Below are 16,512 nucleotides of genomic sequence, written 5' to 3' on the forward strand. Positions count from 1 at the left end.
GTTGGTGGTAAAGTGCAAGTAAAAAGAACACATTTTCTTCTTTAAGTTTTTAATTTATTCTCATTTAAAAAAAAATTAAATAAAAAAGCTAGATTTTTTTAAGTAATTATATTTCTTTTCAAGACGGTAGCGTTTTCCCGACGGCATTTAAGTCCTTCCCGATAGGGGGCAATGGCCCCTCTGACCACCTACTGGTGCCACCCTTGCCTGTATTCCACCAAATCACTATTCGTTACACGCCTAAAAATAATTCCCTTAAATAAAACATTTGAAAACCAAAATATTAATAATGGATAAAAGATAGAAATCATTGTAAATCATCTTATCTTAATGAAATACTCAAAAATTTCATTAATGAGGAATATTTTTTAATTAAAAAAATAATTTATTTACAACATACAAAATACATTTTCTTTAAAAACTATATACAATTAAAATCTAATTATGACAATTTATTAATCCATCCATATATAGTGTATCATTTTCATATGCTGAAGAAAATCACAGATCTAAAAAATAAAAGATCAGTTAAATATAAACAACTACACAGTTGATAAATCAAAATATATATAAAAATTCTTCATTGTTATAAAATTAACTGTTAAAAATTTACTATTTCCAGAAAATGGAAAGTGATAATAGAGTCATGAAATCGAAAAAACAACATAATTTCTTCGCAAGCTGCTCACGAATATTATAAACGAAGGCATGAAATTTCAGTTCTAAAGGTACTAGCCAGGCTTTTACTTGCGTCTATTTCACTGTATCAATATACATTTCAATATATTAATCACTGCTATTCAAATATATTCACAAAAAAAAATATTTTTTTTAAAATACATCAGAGCCGCTTCCCTTACCAATTTAAAAAAACAAAAAATAAAGCAACAAATCAACATATATTTTTTATTTCATTAATAAATACAAGGAACTAAAACAAAACATAATACACATGCTCTAAGTTGAAATATATGTTTTTCTTAACGCGTAAAAAATATTAAGTTTACCATTAGTTTAGTACCCCAAATTATCTTGGGTAAATGAAAAAATTTAAATATTAGACTTTGTATAGGTTATCTTTGTAATCTGAAAACTCCTCTGCATTACTTTCACTTTTGCTCGCGAACACCATTTTTTAAACTCTTTTTTTCTATCTAAATTCATCAACATATACAATTGTATAAAACACGTCTGCAGTCCCACAAATAGCAAAACTCTCAACCAAATATTGGCAAACTACCAATCACAGCAGATTATTAATATTTTTTGTTTTGCTTCCGGCCGAACAAAAACGTGATAGAACAAAACATATTGACGAACTCTGCTATGTTTACTCAGGATAATAAATATTTGCAATATATACATACCCGAGTTAAACTCAGGATAATCAGGGAAGCAGTTAAAGAACTTTTTCATGACCAAAATCATAAACGAATATAGAAAAGTTCAAACTTATTTATTGGAGAAAAAAAATCATTAATTTAAAATGCAGTTGCAATGAGGTTTCAATATCATCTATATATCATTAAAATAAGAAAAACAGAAATGTTCGCATGCTAAATTGTTATTAGTTAAATGCAGCCCTATTGTCAAACTCTGGGGGGGGGGGAGGCTTCATTTATAGAAATTCTGATTAAATTTTTCTAGTGAATTTCGGTCTTTGACGAAGCGATTTTAGTCATGTAAATGAAAACTCTGGGGAAAATATGGATGTTTGTTTTGAAAAACAATATTTTAAAAGACGAAACTTACTCGTCAGATTTGACTGACAACAGTGAGAGGAAATTTTATGACCTGCTATTGACAAGAAAAAAATTTCTGAAAACTGATAAAAATAAATTTTGTGCAATATGTAGCTTATCATATAAATTTCCACATATGTAGAAACTTCATTTTCGAATTTTTTGTTGATTTTCACACAGCACATCGGAATATAGAATAAACACATATCAGTAGCAATATTTTAAGCATTTATATTTTCAGAATTGTTAACACAAATAATGAATACATCAAATTAAAGAAAAATACAATAAACTTGCTTTTTCAGTTACTATTCAATGAATGGCTTTTTTGTTACACAAGTTCTTGCAGTGTCTTGGCCTGTGGGTGACAGTTTATTCACCCTTAATAAAATTGCCAAGATTCCCAGATATCATGTCATTTCTTTAATTGGAGTAGTTTCAAAGACACTATTTACAAACCACCAATTCTAAAAACACTGCAAGAACTTCAAAAACACATTTGTGCAAGGTTAGAAATTATTGAGAATGGTAAACTTCAAATTGTGTGGAATGAACATCATTATAGAATTAGATGTTTATTTTGCACAAAAAGGTTTCTCATGGAACATTTGAGACTGAACAAAAAAGTAATTTTTACTTTAATTTTGTAGATCACTTATTGTAATAGTTGCAAAAAGATAAATGTTTAAAATCCAGTTATACATCTGTTCTGAACCCATAATGCTGCAGGATGTGTAGCCAGATTTTTCAACAAAGAATAAGCACCTTTTAAGTACTTTTTAAGCATTCAAAAATATTTGTAATCATTTTCCAAAAAAAAAATCATAATTAGGATCTGTGCAGTAATAAAATTTTTCCCTATCGTTTAAAGTAAAACAAGCAACAAATAAATACAAATATAAAATCAATAAATTTCAAAAATTTTGCATAATCATGATAAAATAACTAGTTTCTGTTAAATATTGCAGAGAAAATTGGGAAAATCATGCATTTTTTGTAATTTAGGACGACAATCGATACAGCAAAGAAAAAATCTCTTTTAAAAGATAGAAAATTAAGCACTTTTTACAAACCTTGAAAAAAAAAAGCACCTTTAATGGCTTTTAAAAAACGTAAATCAAAAATAAGCACCTTTAAAAACACTACGGACCCTGTGCTATACAAATCAATTATACCCGTACATATCAATAACAATCAATATGAGTTATTTTTCAAAAAAGTTTTAAAATAGTATGTTTTTTTTAAAAAAAAATATAAGTGAATTGATCTGTCAAACAATAAAATTAAATCTATTTTTTATGTATATGGAAACTTTTATGGATTCTTTTCATATTATAATTATTGTAGTAGTACATTGGAATAGTATATTGTGTAGTAGTGTATTGAAGTAGGAAAATTTCCCTGTTCTTAAATTATAATTTAGTAATTAATATTTCTGATGAAAAATAACACCTTTAGTACTACGTGACTGAATTAAATCTTTCTACTTAAATCGAAATAAAAATATCCTTTCTCGATTCTGCATCTGTGAAGTTGCAAAATAAATTTGTATTTTAGAAAAATTTAAAAAAGACTGACACGTTGAAAAGGTACAAGTAAGAAAATAAAACTTACAAAAGTAGGAAGTCTTTTCATTTCACTCGTAATAGCGTCCCTAAAATCTTTTGGAGCAGTTAAATATTCAAGGCACAAATCTCCATCTATCAGACTCTAGAAAACATAATGAAAATATCAATTTTTAATCCTCTTATTAAATTTGGCTATCTTAAACTTTCAGCTAACCAGTATAACAATTAGACTATAATGGGTACAGGGGAAATTTGCTAAGGAGCTTTCTCAATGATTTTTTATTTTAATTTATTTACACAAGAATTCACAACAACAAAAGAAAAGTAAATGTACAGCATGTTAGTGCAAAAAGTATGAATTCAATTTTCAGACAAATTAACATTTGAACATGTCAACAACAATGGCCAGAATATCTATTCCTTTATATTGTTAAGTTTGTATGCTTTTTTTAGACTTAAAATAATATGTGATAATCAAGAACAAACTTTTCATATTATTACTAATGGAGTGAGAGAATATTTTTGCTGGAGTGGATAATTAACGTTTACATTTTAGAGGAACTTCTCCCCCTCTGACGTATGCAAGCATTGAACACCCGTTTGACAACTAAAGCGTGACGTAGCGACGTGTTAGACCAATCAACAAAATTTAGTAGTCAGTCTCATTATAGAGAGAAGCACAGAGAAGATCCCCCCTCCAGCAATCCGAAGCCAGACCTGACAGAGAGGACGCTGAAGGTACGATGCGGTGGATCCACCCGAGAATTCAAATGTCGCCAAAACGATAAGTTTGCATTAAATTTTTTTATTATTATTTAGTTAATTCAAAAAATTAATAATAACTTTCTTAATTGATCTGATAAGCAATGAAAACGTGATAAGTAATTAGTTCCCCCCATGTGCAAATTTTCCATTCTCTCCATTCCATGCGTTATTTAACTATTCTGCTTTTACAGATCTTTTTGTGTTTTAATGTGCTGACTTACTAATTTACTATCTACTTGTTGTTTAGTCAAAAGTAAAATATTAGTGCAATGTATACGATTTATGTATAAAGTTGTGTTAGCTTTGACTATTACCAAATAAAAACGTAATGTTGAAAAACACGTGGTGATTGATTGTTAATATCATAATAATCTAATTAGCTAAAAAATATTTTTTTCTAAAAATTAAAACTAAATTTTGACACAACGCAATTCAAATGATTTTTAGCCTGAATGAATTTTAATCAAATTAACCTGGATAATGATTCATGAAAATTACTAATTTATTAATAATGTTACTAATACTATACCGAAATTTCCAGTCATAACTGGAATCTAAGGTATAACAATATGCTGAAGGAGAAGTTCAATACAATTTTCGAAAATCATTCAAATGGTTGTCATATTCCTTATTAAAGATAACAGAAAAAAATTTCGTTGAGAAATCTAATAACACATGATGCACTTAGAGGAAGAAGTGATATTTAAGTGACCTGGAGTAAATGAGCATTTTTGACAATGTGCACAATCTTTATATTTATAGTATAGATAATAACTATTAAAAGTTTTGAGGCTCTATTTATTTGATTCCAAATTTTTTTATAAAGGAAGATATGTAATGATTTTTGTGTGTAACACATGCTTTTTAACATGGAGGATTTTAAATGTTTTTCAACAAATATAATTTTGTTTGAAAAGATAAAATAGACATTATATTTAAGCTTATAATCACAAAATAAAATTTTAGCTACATCAATTTGGAACAAACTGACATCAAGACATGTTTGTTTGAAAATTGCCCCAAAACAATCAGAAAGTGGCGGCATGAGCTCAACATTACAGGGTTGCCACTCAAATTGGGTTAAAAAAATTCCCTGTGTTTTTTTCTGTACATATTATACACAATATATTAAGAGGAAACACACTTTCAATGTGCTCTTGTGTGAGTTATATTGGGCTAACTATAATAAACTGAACTTTTTAATTGGCAATAAACTTTTTTAATTGCTGAAAAAACCTTCAGCAATTTTAAAAAACAACAACTTTTTAAAAAGGAACAGCTGAATATACCTAAATAATGCTAATGTAAATAAAATAGTTTAGTATAGTTGGAATATCATCCTTAAATATCCCATAGTTTGATTCACAGAATCTGAACATAAACGATACAAAAATTAAATGAAGTTATATTTAAAATTCAAAGAAACATTGCATATCGAGCAGTAAATTAAAACTATATACAAAAACGAAAATAATTTGCAAGATATTCCAAGTCCTAAACATCAAGGTGAACAATAATCCGGGGAGAAAAACGTAGGAAAGAAAATTTATGTACTCCCATTTCTCCTTCAAGAATTTACTCTTTGTAGCCTTTTGAAAATTGTATTAGTATAAATTTCTTTACCATTTCATTTTTGATAGCATTATAAATTGCATACACACTAAAACATTGCTACAACAATATCTAGGGGTCCAAATAAATATATTGTTGTAGAGAATATATCATTATATTGAACGAAAGCATACTTCGGGGATACAATAAGATTTTTAAAATTTTTTAATGTTATATATGTATTAACTATAAATCTATTTATATATCATATAAAAATTTAATTTGCTGAGCGGTAATTATAGATAAATATGAAATCAGATAGGACATCTGTGACTTCTTAAGAGAGGCAATTCTAAGAATGGAAGGAGTGGTCTATGTACATCAAGTATTAAAATCTGAATACTTTCATTGTTTTGAAAAGAAATAAGATGAGTACATAATCAGCAATGAGTCTTTTCTTGTCAGAAAAGACAGGACCAAAACGTGAAATTCAAAAACCTTTTGGGGCTCTGATTTTTTAAAACAAAATTCAAGGATTTTCAAGTACCGTGGGAAAGGTGTTTTAAGTGTGTGTCGAAATCTAAGAATACTGATGAGCCTCTTCTTTTTTTTCAATTCAAAAATAATCTAAAGAAAATAAAGGCAGGGTATCTGCTACATTTTAGATTTTCAAATTCATGATTTTTCATGACTAATTCCAAGAACTTTTCATGACTTAACGAAGTTACTATTTTCTCCCGACAAAAACAGAACAATAAATTTAAAAAGCATTATAATAACATTAAATGAAAGCAAATGAAATATAACTAAAACTGTTATAGTCTGCATCTTCATATTTATAGATATTAAATTTGAAAAACAGAGTAAAGTAAGAATTGAAGCGATAAAATAAGTGAAAAAAATACAAAAGCAAATAAGAATTTTTTTTCTCTATGGAATTGTATTCTAAAAATACTTTTCTTGCTTATCAGAAAGGAAAGAAATACGCCGGATTTTTCTGTTCCCATTTCGGAATAAAATTTTTTTTTTTGCCAATGACCGGCTTGCTTCAGTTAGAATTTTAAATTAATAAAATAAAAATAATAAAAAAACAAATAACAAAAATTTCGAAATCACAGAAGTTTAAAAGATAATTCACTCTAGAAATGTATTTTTTTGTTGTTGAAAGAAAACCATAATTTTTAGAGCATGATAAAAACAATCTATATTTGAATAAAATATGACTGTAAGTGGAGATTTTGTTACAAATTCAGATACTCGGAACATCATAAAACTGGGGGGGGGGGGGGAGGGGATTCCATTTTAAAAATTAGATTTTTGGTGAGGTGAATCCGTGACAAATTTTGTTCAATACCAAAATTCATGACTTTCCATGATTTCTCATGACTTTCCAGGCGCGCAGATATCCTATGAGTGATAATTACTAACTAAGCTACGGAATCAACAACACAAAGCAACACAAAAAATGTTTTTTTTTGATAGATTTTATTCATGACCTACAAAATATGATGGACAGCTGAAATTGTTTGGTCAGAAAAAGAGTCAAAATGGTAGAATATTTTTCAATTTGCATGGATCTCAACAAGTCTTTAAGAGAATTAAAAACTTCCTTTTGAATGCAATTATGAAATCCGTTTATCTAAAGATAGTTTTATATTAAAAAATAATTTAATAAGGGTCAAAAATGTTTTGAAGCGTATGATGCACACATTTTTACTCTATTTTAAACAATGCTAATTCAAATCGCCAATTCGCAAAAGGTGGGAACAATAACGTTAACAGCTAATTCTCAATTCTATACATGTTTATGTTATGTACACAAAATATTCACTACTCATGTCATCTACTTTTCTATTTAAATACTAACATTATAATAAATTTTTCATCAACTTTCAGGACACCAGATTATTTTAAACAATAAATTTATGGGATTAATAATTATAAAAAATATTATTTTAAAAATGGATAGTTAATTTTAAAGTACTTTTTTCAATCTATTCCTAGTTAAAACAACCATGTGATTTCATTCATTACTTTTTTTAGGCACTGATCAAAACACTAAATTGAACTTTGTAAACTTTTTTCCCTCAGTGCTATAAATTATCAATAAAAAAATAGCGATATAAGTATTGCTACCATTTGTAAAGAATATTACCATATAACCAACCTCTTTACTTTTATTTATAAACATCTAAATACTATTACATATTTTTTTTAAGTTTGATTGGCTCAGTTAACATCACGAACAATCAAAATTGGCTGGAATTTTTTTTAAAGGTGTTTATAGAAATCTTTTGCAATAATTTATGTTATTTCCTTTAATTCGGCAGAAATATAAATTTCAGTGTGAGTTAAATTTAATGTTAATTGTTGTCAGAGCTTAAAGTAAAAACTGTGTTATACTCTGAGCTTTCAAGAACTATTTTAATGACAAAATGTAAACAAAATCTGTTCAATAGTTCTTGAGAAATAGATATTTAAAAAGATAGCTTTTCCAACTCAAAACTATTTAACCAATTTTGTACATTTACACTAAGAGGCCCTAAGTTTTGACTACCTTAATTGAGACGATATTTTTTAGCTACTCCTCCATATTTTGACAATCAAAAATTCTTCAAAACAAAAGTACGTTTGTGTGTCCACTGTTATTATAATACTGCATTTTATATTTACCTGTTCTTCCTCATCATCACATATGTGTTCACCAACACAAAGAACAGTATTTGCTATCATATGCTTCTGAAGGTCTAATAAAAATGCTTCGCTCTACAATAAAAAAAAAAAGCATTAATTAAAAAAATATAGATTTGAATAAATAAATTAAGATTGAAATAATAAATATAGAAAATATAAGTTGAGTAAAATTGTATGATATACTTTTTTGAGTGCAATTTGTACTAAATTCAATGTACTTTTAACATCTTATTTAGATATTATTTAATGCTCTTTTTTAAAGGCTGAATTATCACATGAATTTTTCTTTTTTCAGCAAATGTATTATTGTATGTTATTCATGGCAGTGGTGGGATTCGAACCCACGCCTCCAAACGATCTGTGTATGAACGAATGGGTCCACTCTATAAACCGGTGTGATGTATGGGTGTGGCGGAAGTCAAATTCTTGGCCATAGATGGCGCCATTTGAAAACAAGAGCAATTGCACCCCAGCTGCCTTAATAGCTGACAACAATAACATCAAATAGATTGATTCAAATAAAATACAGTTTACACATGATGAGCATTAATTACATGAAATACATGCCCTACTTACACTTTTAGTGTTTTCTAACAATACACCAATAGAGCCAGAATAAGTCATATATAATAGACAAGGTCTTGCCATTTCATGTAGTTGTTCCAGATGTATTTTCACTATTTTCCCCACATTATATTTAGTCTGAATTTCCTGAAATGAAACACAATATATATTTATTGTTGCGTTTAAGTTACACACGGAGGGCAGTCACTCTCCAAACAATTTCTCAATTTCTTTAAAATTTTGTGCTCGATGCTCAGTTAGTTAACAACTATGATATATAATGAATCAATTTGAAATTCAAATTCCATATTTTAGGTTCACTCTTACAATTATAACAATGTAAAAAAAATTTTTTTTTTACATTGACACTCTCAAACAATTTTTCTATTTTTGTTTTGTTGCAGTTTAGGGTACCTTCATAAATGTCACACTTTTTTTTCAATGTTTCTGATTTCAATTCTCCCCCTTGTCACACTTACCTTTACCTATCTGTCACACGGTATTACATTAACCAAGCAGTTCAGAAACATGGTACAGATCACATTTCAAATTTTATTTTTAAACTTTAATGGGATGCCTGCAAGAGACAAAGTGTAGGTACCTTGAGCCTGAGTGGTTGTCAAAACATGGCATTGCTTACGTCAGCAACTGTTCTTTTCATTCTATTTAGAGCTAACTCACCCCGTCAAGTATCAATTCTCTTAATTGCACAGTAATTTTAATTCTTTCACCATATATTTCTTACTTAACACAAAGCCATGTAGAACACAAACCAATTATGCATCGAAGTTGCCAGGTACACAATATATATATATATATATCACATGTTACAATAAAACTCACCAACACAAAAATAAATCTATGAAGGAATTCAAATTAGATAAAAATATTTAAATGTTTTAATTTTCAATAATTACAAGATACAAATGTTTTTTATACTTTACAATTCAACAAGTTCAAAATTTAGTAAAATTATCTTCCTGCAAACCGAATTTTACTACCTTTTAAATTATGATTCCATATGTAAATAAAAAAGAGCTGGGAATACTTAAAAAAAATGTAGTTTTTTGTTTTAATCCACTTTTTTTCGACACATAATTTTGAATATAAAAAGCAATTTAATTCCTTTGATTATTTTACATTAAATAGATATGGCTGTAACAAAAAAGAATTAGATTTCTTAATTTTTCATTTAACTGAATACTATAAAAATTTTTTTCTTCATATTTTGAATAAGTTTGCTAAACTTTTTTTTTAAATACTAAATTACTATTTTAGACGCCCAGTGTCTGAGCGGTAGTGCTTCGCACTGTCTTGCCACAGGTCCCTGGTTCGATCCTCGGGCCGTGTAAGGTTGACTTAACCTTTCATCCCTTCAGTGGGTCGATAAATGAGTAACAAGCATGCTTGGGAACTAAACACTGGGGGTTCCGCGTTCGGCTGACCACCTGACTGGAACATCTGCTCCTGCATCCCAGAGCCCAAGGTCAAGAAAACTGAGATGGGCACAGTAGGCCTTGGCCCTTTATGAGCTGTTGTGCCACTGAGTTTAGTTTAAATTACTATTTAAGTACTATTTTTATACATTTGATAAATTTTAACAAAAATATTCTACATTTTTTTTAAATGACAAAAATAACTTAAGCATGTTTGTATTGACTGTTTTCTTTATTCATCAGAAATTGGACGAATCACTTTAGGTTTTTCAATAATTACTGTCGATAAAATTAACCACATGAAATTTGTTTCATTACCATAATTTTTCTAATTTTGCCAAGTACAGAAAAACACAGAATTATATGAATTCCACAGCTTCCAGAAAATTGGTTTTCTATTGTATAAATAAATGCAACATGTTTAAAATTCAAGAAACTTACAAGTTCTAATTGTTCAGATAAATCCTTTGACTGTTGGGATTCCAGAGTCATCTAAAGAAAGAAAAAATGTATTGCGTTGATCAAACTCTTTCTGGATAAAAATCATGCCAAAATAAATTAATGTAAAATACACTCTGTCAAAAATTTTATATCTATCTTCACTTTTGGAAAAAAAATGTACTTTATTTGATTCAAACAGTCAAATCCAAATTTTACTTACTTAAAGAACACAAAAACTTATACATGAATCTCCATTAAACCATAATTAAATATAGAAAATTGTAATCGAAACAAATAAACCATACCATGTTTTTAGAATGCATTATTATAGGATCATGTGAAATTGTTTGAAAAGTCATAAGAAAAACAGTACTATTTAACAAACAGAAGGAAATAAATTTGATAACCAATATTATAACGTTGAATTTAAAATACACCATCAAAAAAGGACTATTAGAAAAGGATATAAAAATATATAATTGCTTTATAATTATGAAGCATATAAAAACATATACAGACTTGGGCAAAAAAAAACATTTTTCAAAAATTAAGGATAATTTTTGGAACAGTATATACATTTATCCCAGACTACTCTTAAAGAGGGTAAATGAGAAACTAAAGAACACACAATTTGCATTACTTAAGTTAATGCTATTAATCTCAAATACTATTTCCAATTTCAGAACTGCTTTATTTAGGACAGAAAGTTTCAACAGTTTCCAGATTATTTTATGATTAGAGCATTGTACAACTCATAATAGTTAGAGATCAATGCAATGAAAATTTTTATAGTACTGTTGCATTAAAAAAAAAGAAACCATAATTAATTAGGAATATTCCCTCAAATCTATTTTTAAAAAAGTTCAGATTAAAAAAGAACACAGGAAATAATGTCGATATACATTTTTGCACACATTTAAATTCCATTATCTGATTACTGTGTTGTTGATTGAAATTATCATTTCTAAACAACTAAACTCCACCCAAGAAGATTTGTTATTGTATTTGCTGAAAATAAAAAAAGCATGTGACCCCTGAGGTTATCCGAATAAAAATTTGAAGATGTAAATTCTGAATTGAGTTTCTACATCATAAACTGACTGAATTCTCAAAGAGTTTGAAATAATGAATTCTGCAATTAAGGCTACTTGCCTGAACCATGTAAATAATTAGTGGACACTCCCTACTATCAATTTTAGAATTTTACTAGTTTTAATCATTGAAATAAAAATATGTTCAATAGGTTATTTTAAAATCAGCTCTTATATTCATGGAAAATGGAATGTTCTAGAAATAAAGAAAATCATATCATTCAGAAAAATCAGACGTATAAAATGATTTAAAAACAAAAATTTTACTGAATTTTGAATTCACTTGCATATTATACTGTTCTAATAAAAAAAAGTTTAGAATTCTAGGTTTTCTTCTACATTAAAAAAGTTTTTTTTTTTAAATGGTCGGAAAAAAACACATGGTCCTCAAACAATCTGGATAATTGGAAAATCTGGTAAATCCCCGCTCTGATAATTGGCGTCTAACTGTATGTAGTTATTCCAAGAATAATTCATTAGTTAAATTTACTTAAAGCGAGGGCTTACTCATTTGTAGAATGAGAATACATCAGCAAGAAAAATCCTAATTCCTCTGCTAATAGTTTTCACTAAACTGAATAATGTGACACAATAAAAAAAAGATACAACCTATGGCATAAAATAGCTTGAAAACTGATGAGTACATCAATAATATTTTGATTTTCGATTGTTCTTAAAAAAATTTATTTAGAGATGCTTCATGAAATAGTTATTGTGGGGAGCACAGGGTGCGTAGCCAAATCTTTTAACAAAACATAAGCACCCTTAAAGTACTTTTTAAGCACTATATACATTACCAAATTGCAAAATAATTTTCAAAGAGTTTACATGATCATGATAAAATAACTAGTTTCTGACAAAGAACTCTTTTCTTGATCATATTAGCCACTATAAAATGATCGAGAGACTTTTCAGTTCAATTTCAGAGGGTGAAAAATGAAGCCTGACAATGAGAATATCTTGCAAAATGCAGTAGAGTTGTACTCGAGAGTGCAAGAATCTCACCAAACCCAGCTTAGTAGTCACTCCCAAGTATTTCATCAAACATGTAACTCGATTGGTGTAATCATATGTTACGAACCGACGGCACGCTGAAATTGATTGTTGTTGAATGAATTGTGAAAACGTTAAATAGAACAATGTGAAAACCACGCTTTTGTATAATACGAAGAAAAAATCGACATGGTAAAGAAAAATTCTAATTCTTAAAAAGGGAAAATTAAGCGTCTTTAAAAAACACCCCATGAAAAAAGTACCTTTAAGGTCTTTTTAAAAAACAAAAATTGAAAATAAGCACCTTTAAGCACTTTTTAAAAAAGTTAGTAACTGTAAGCTGTAACTACACCATGCAAATTTTGTTTCTGTTCAAAAACTATCGTCTAGGTATAATTATTTTATGAATATACCAGTAATAGATATTTTAAATCATATAGTAGTTACATTAGTTATAAAAGATTATCATACCATCATAAAATTCCCAAAATTATCAACGGAAGCAAATGTATTTTCATTTAAACAAGCAACTGAAGTTGTTGGTATCACAGAATGCTCTTCAGCAACTAGATCTAATTCTTCACCACAGTCAGAGAGACGAAAAATTGAAACATTGTATTTCACATGGCCAACAATAATTAGATTATATTCAAGACTTGTACTAATTGATGTTATTTTATCAACCAGCTGGAATAAAAAAAAGTTAAATTGAAAGAAAAGCAAAACAATCAAAGGAATGAATTAATTTATATTAAAAACAATAAACACACACACTGTATGATCAACAGAAGTATTCAGAAGAAAGAGATCTAAATACTCAAGTTTCTTTCAGTCGAGCAGTGCTTTAAGAAAATCACTGATAGGCAATTCCACCATTTACGAATGTTGTATTTGGAGACTCAAAACTATAACACAGTCAACAAAATTCCAGCAGTTCTAATAATGTTTGTGAAAATAAGTCAGGCGTTATTTAAGCTTAATAAAATTTTAAGAAATTCTTTTTTGAAAATCAAAAACAGACCGTTACGGTATGTAACATATTATGTTATGCCCATAACATATTGTGTTTTGAATAGACACAATATTTGTGATATATTGAGTAGAGTGTTTTTCTTAATCATATTTAATATCACAAATTTTTAAGGTTTTTAATTTTTAGCTAGGAAAATTTTGAAATGTTTTATTTGATTTCTGATAACTAAAATAGGAATTCAGATGCAGCATTTACGCAGCATTTTTATTTAGTGTAAGTGGCAGCATAGATTAAAAGGGAAAATAGCAATGCTTTTTCCTTGGAATCATCCAGGTTGGCTTAATTGGGTTTTTCTTTTGGCAGGGGGGATGATACTTTTTGCGATATTATCTAGAATAACTGTTTTCAGACTTAAATTTTATTTCAAAAGAGAACAATTTTCCTTTAAAAGAAAATTTTCACAACAAAATTATTATTTCAATAGATTAATAAAATAAAATAATAACTTTAATACAAGGTCGAACCTCAATAAAATGAAATCGCTCAAAGTGAAATATCACTTTACACGAAACGCATGTTTGATTACGAGAGTCAAGAATCAATTATTATTGTATTTTACATGCTTAACATAAACTTTTCAAGCTGATTATCGGTTAACATGAAAGGAAAAACAAAACAGCCCAGATAAAAAAGCATGTGAATAAAGTGCCAATTACTCATTTTGAGGAACATTATTTCTACTTTTCTCTTTTGTTAGTTAAATAAAATAGTTAAAAGTTTTTAAGCTTATTTTTATTTGTTTAGTACATAATAGCATCGTTTACATACATAAATGTAGTCCATAATATGCATTAATAGCACGTAATAAATTTTTTTTTATGATGTATTGGATAAGATGAAAAAAATATGGTAGTCCCGCCGATTTCGTTTAAACAAGGTTCGATTGTAGTATCTTTTCCTCCATTAATAAAAGGTTCCCAATTTATTTTCTTCCATGAATAGAGATAAAAGCAGATTTATGAGGTTAGAAAAATATGCTGTCTTTGTTAGGTGGTTATCGATTATTTTTTAAATTATTGAAATAATTTTTTCATATACAGTCAAAGCTCGATATCTCAAACTTGAAGGGAGAGGAGATAAAATTCGAGATATCGAAAATTCGAATTATCGAAAATCGTATGTTATCGATGGTAGAATAAAGAAAAATGCTCTTTACATACCTTATTTACTATTCCATATTCATTCTAAAAACACTTTTTACACTTTTATTTAAAAAAAGATTAAATTGTTGTTTGCTTTAGAGATGTGAAAGAAAGTTTGTCTATAACACTTTCTAAGTGGACTATAGCTTTAAATGTCTCCTCTGACTATAGCTTTAAATGTCTGACATATTCGGCTGCCTCTCAGTAAATCTCCTTACAGTTTCCACTGCAGAAAGTGCATTCGTGCTTAATAGTAACATTGGGCGGTAAATCTTCGATTTCCTCGTTCTCTTCTTCTGATAGTTCACAAGAAGCTTTCGTTTGAGCAATGACATCATTGTCATCCCACTGACCACACACTGTTACTACATCATCTACGTTTACAAAGTCATGAAATTCGATGTCATCAAGCTTCATGAGTCCGGTCAATCTGTTCCAATCATTTTCGGTGTAGTTTTCAGCAGAATTAACGATATTGATTGCTTGACTACTTTCGTGGTTTTTAATGAATCCATACTCTTTGAAGCCATTCATTATCATAGAGGAAGACTCATCATTCCATGCCTTGTCAGCCATTCTTAAAACTTTTTATTTTTTTTTGGAATATTTTTTTAATTTTAGAAAAAAAATCTACACTATTTATGGAAAAAAATTCAAATTATCGAATGATTAGAAAAAAAATTTCGTGAAATCAAGTTTTTTTTAACATTGAGTGTATAGGAAATTTGAAGGGAATTTTTCGAGACATCTTCAAGATATTGAAAAATTCGTGAAATCGAGGTTCGACTGTATTTTAAAAAATATTTTAATTTTTTTGTTGTAACAAAGACAGACCCTTTACCAGCCAACATTTTACAGAACTGCTAGTTATTTAATGTTATTCATTATAATTACTTGATTTGCTTTAACAAAACTTTCTTTTTTAGAAAATTACAGAATTATCATATATGAGATTAACATTAAATCTGTATTAAGTTGGTTTTTTAATTTCTCAGAATCCTACTTATTATAGCTTATTTAGAGTAATGGATGTCTTTTAAGAGTTATAAAGGTGTGAAATTGGGGCAGCCATACCTAAACATCTCAATTTGCACCATGTGCAGATACCTAAAAATGTAAGTTAAGTTGTTCTCTGCTGCATTTATAATGGAAATAACCACAAAATTTAAGTAGGATATTCACTGGGGATAGAAACAAGGCCAGTGGCGTACGCAGAATTTTTTCAAGGGGGGTGTTCATAATTTTCTGAAACTACTAAAAGAAACTCGAGTCTGTAATAAAGCACTATTATTTCCCTAATTTAGACAGCTAGATAATTATTTAGACAACATTGTTTAGTTAAATTTTGATTTGATTTTTTAAGTTTAGGAACATAATGTAATATCTTTTGAAAAAAGTCCAATGTCAAATGGGTGGGAAGTAACATTTTGAGGGTCACTTTCACAATCATCAGATTTTGTTATGCTAGAAACGTTTTCTTCAACGGAAGTAT

The 16,512-nt window shown here is 28.3% G+C and overlaps 1 protein-coding gene across 4 annotated transcripts in view; it reads right to left on the bottom strand.

Moving 5' to 3' along the window:
- Positions 1-364: 364 nt before the first annotated feature.
- The window catches only part of LOC107450605 (splicing factor 3B subunit 3), a 92,169-nt gene continuing 76,021 nt past the window's right edge, over positions 365-16,512 (bottom strand). For all 4 annotated transcript variants that reach the window (XM_087150907.1, XM_087150899.1, XM_087150903.1 and 1 more), the window contains 6 exons: positions 13,317-13,532; positions 10,762-10,812; positions 8,897-9,031; positions 8,300-8,392; positions 3,357-3,452; positions 365-509 (listed from right to left, as the gene is read on the bottom strand). In XM_087150907.1, the coding sequence (XP_087007033.1) occupies positions 456-509; positions 3,357-3,452; positions 8,300-8,392; positions 8,897-9,031; positions 10,762-10,812; positions 13,317-13,532 (645 nt within the window). In that variant the 3' untranslated portion in view covers positions 365-455. The remainder of the gene's footprint in view (positions 510-3,356; positions 3,453-8,299; positions 8,393-8,896; positions 9,032-10,761; positions 10,813-13,316; positions 13,533-16,512) is intronic.

The sequence above is a fragment of the Parasteatoda tepidariorum genome, chromosome 1, assembly GCF_982258835.1.
Source record: "Parasteatoda tepidariorum strain Cologne lab strain chromosome 1, Ptep-v5.0, whole genome shotgun sequence".
NCBI classification, from domain to species: domain Eukaryota; kingdom Metazoa; phylum Arthropoda; class Arachnida; order Araneae; family Theridiidae; genus Parasteatoda; species Parasteatoda tepidariorum.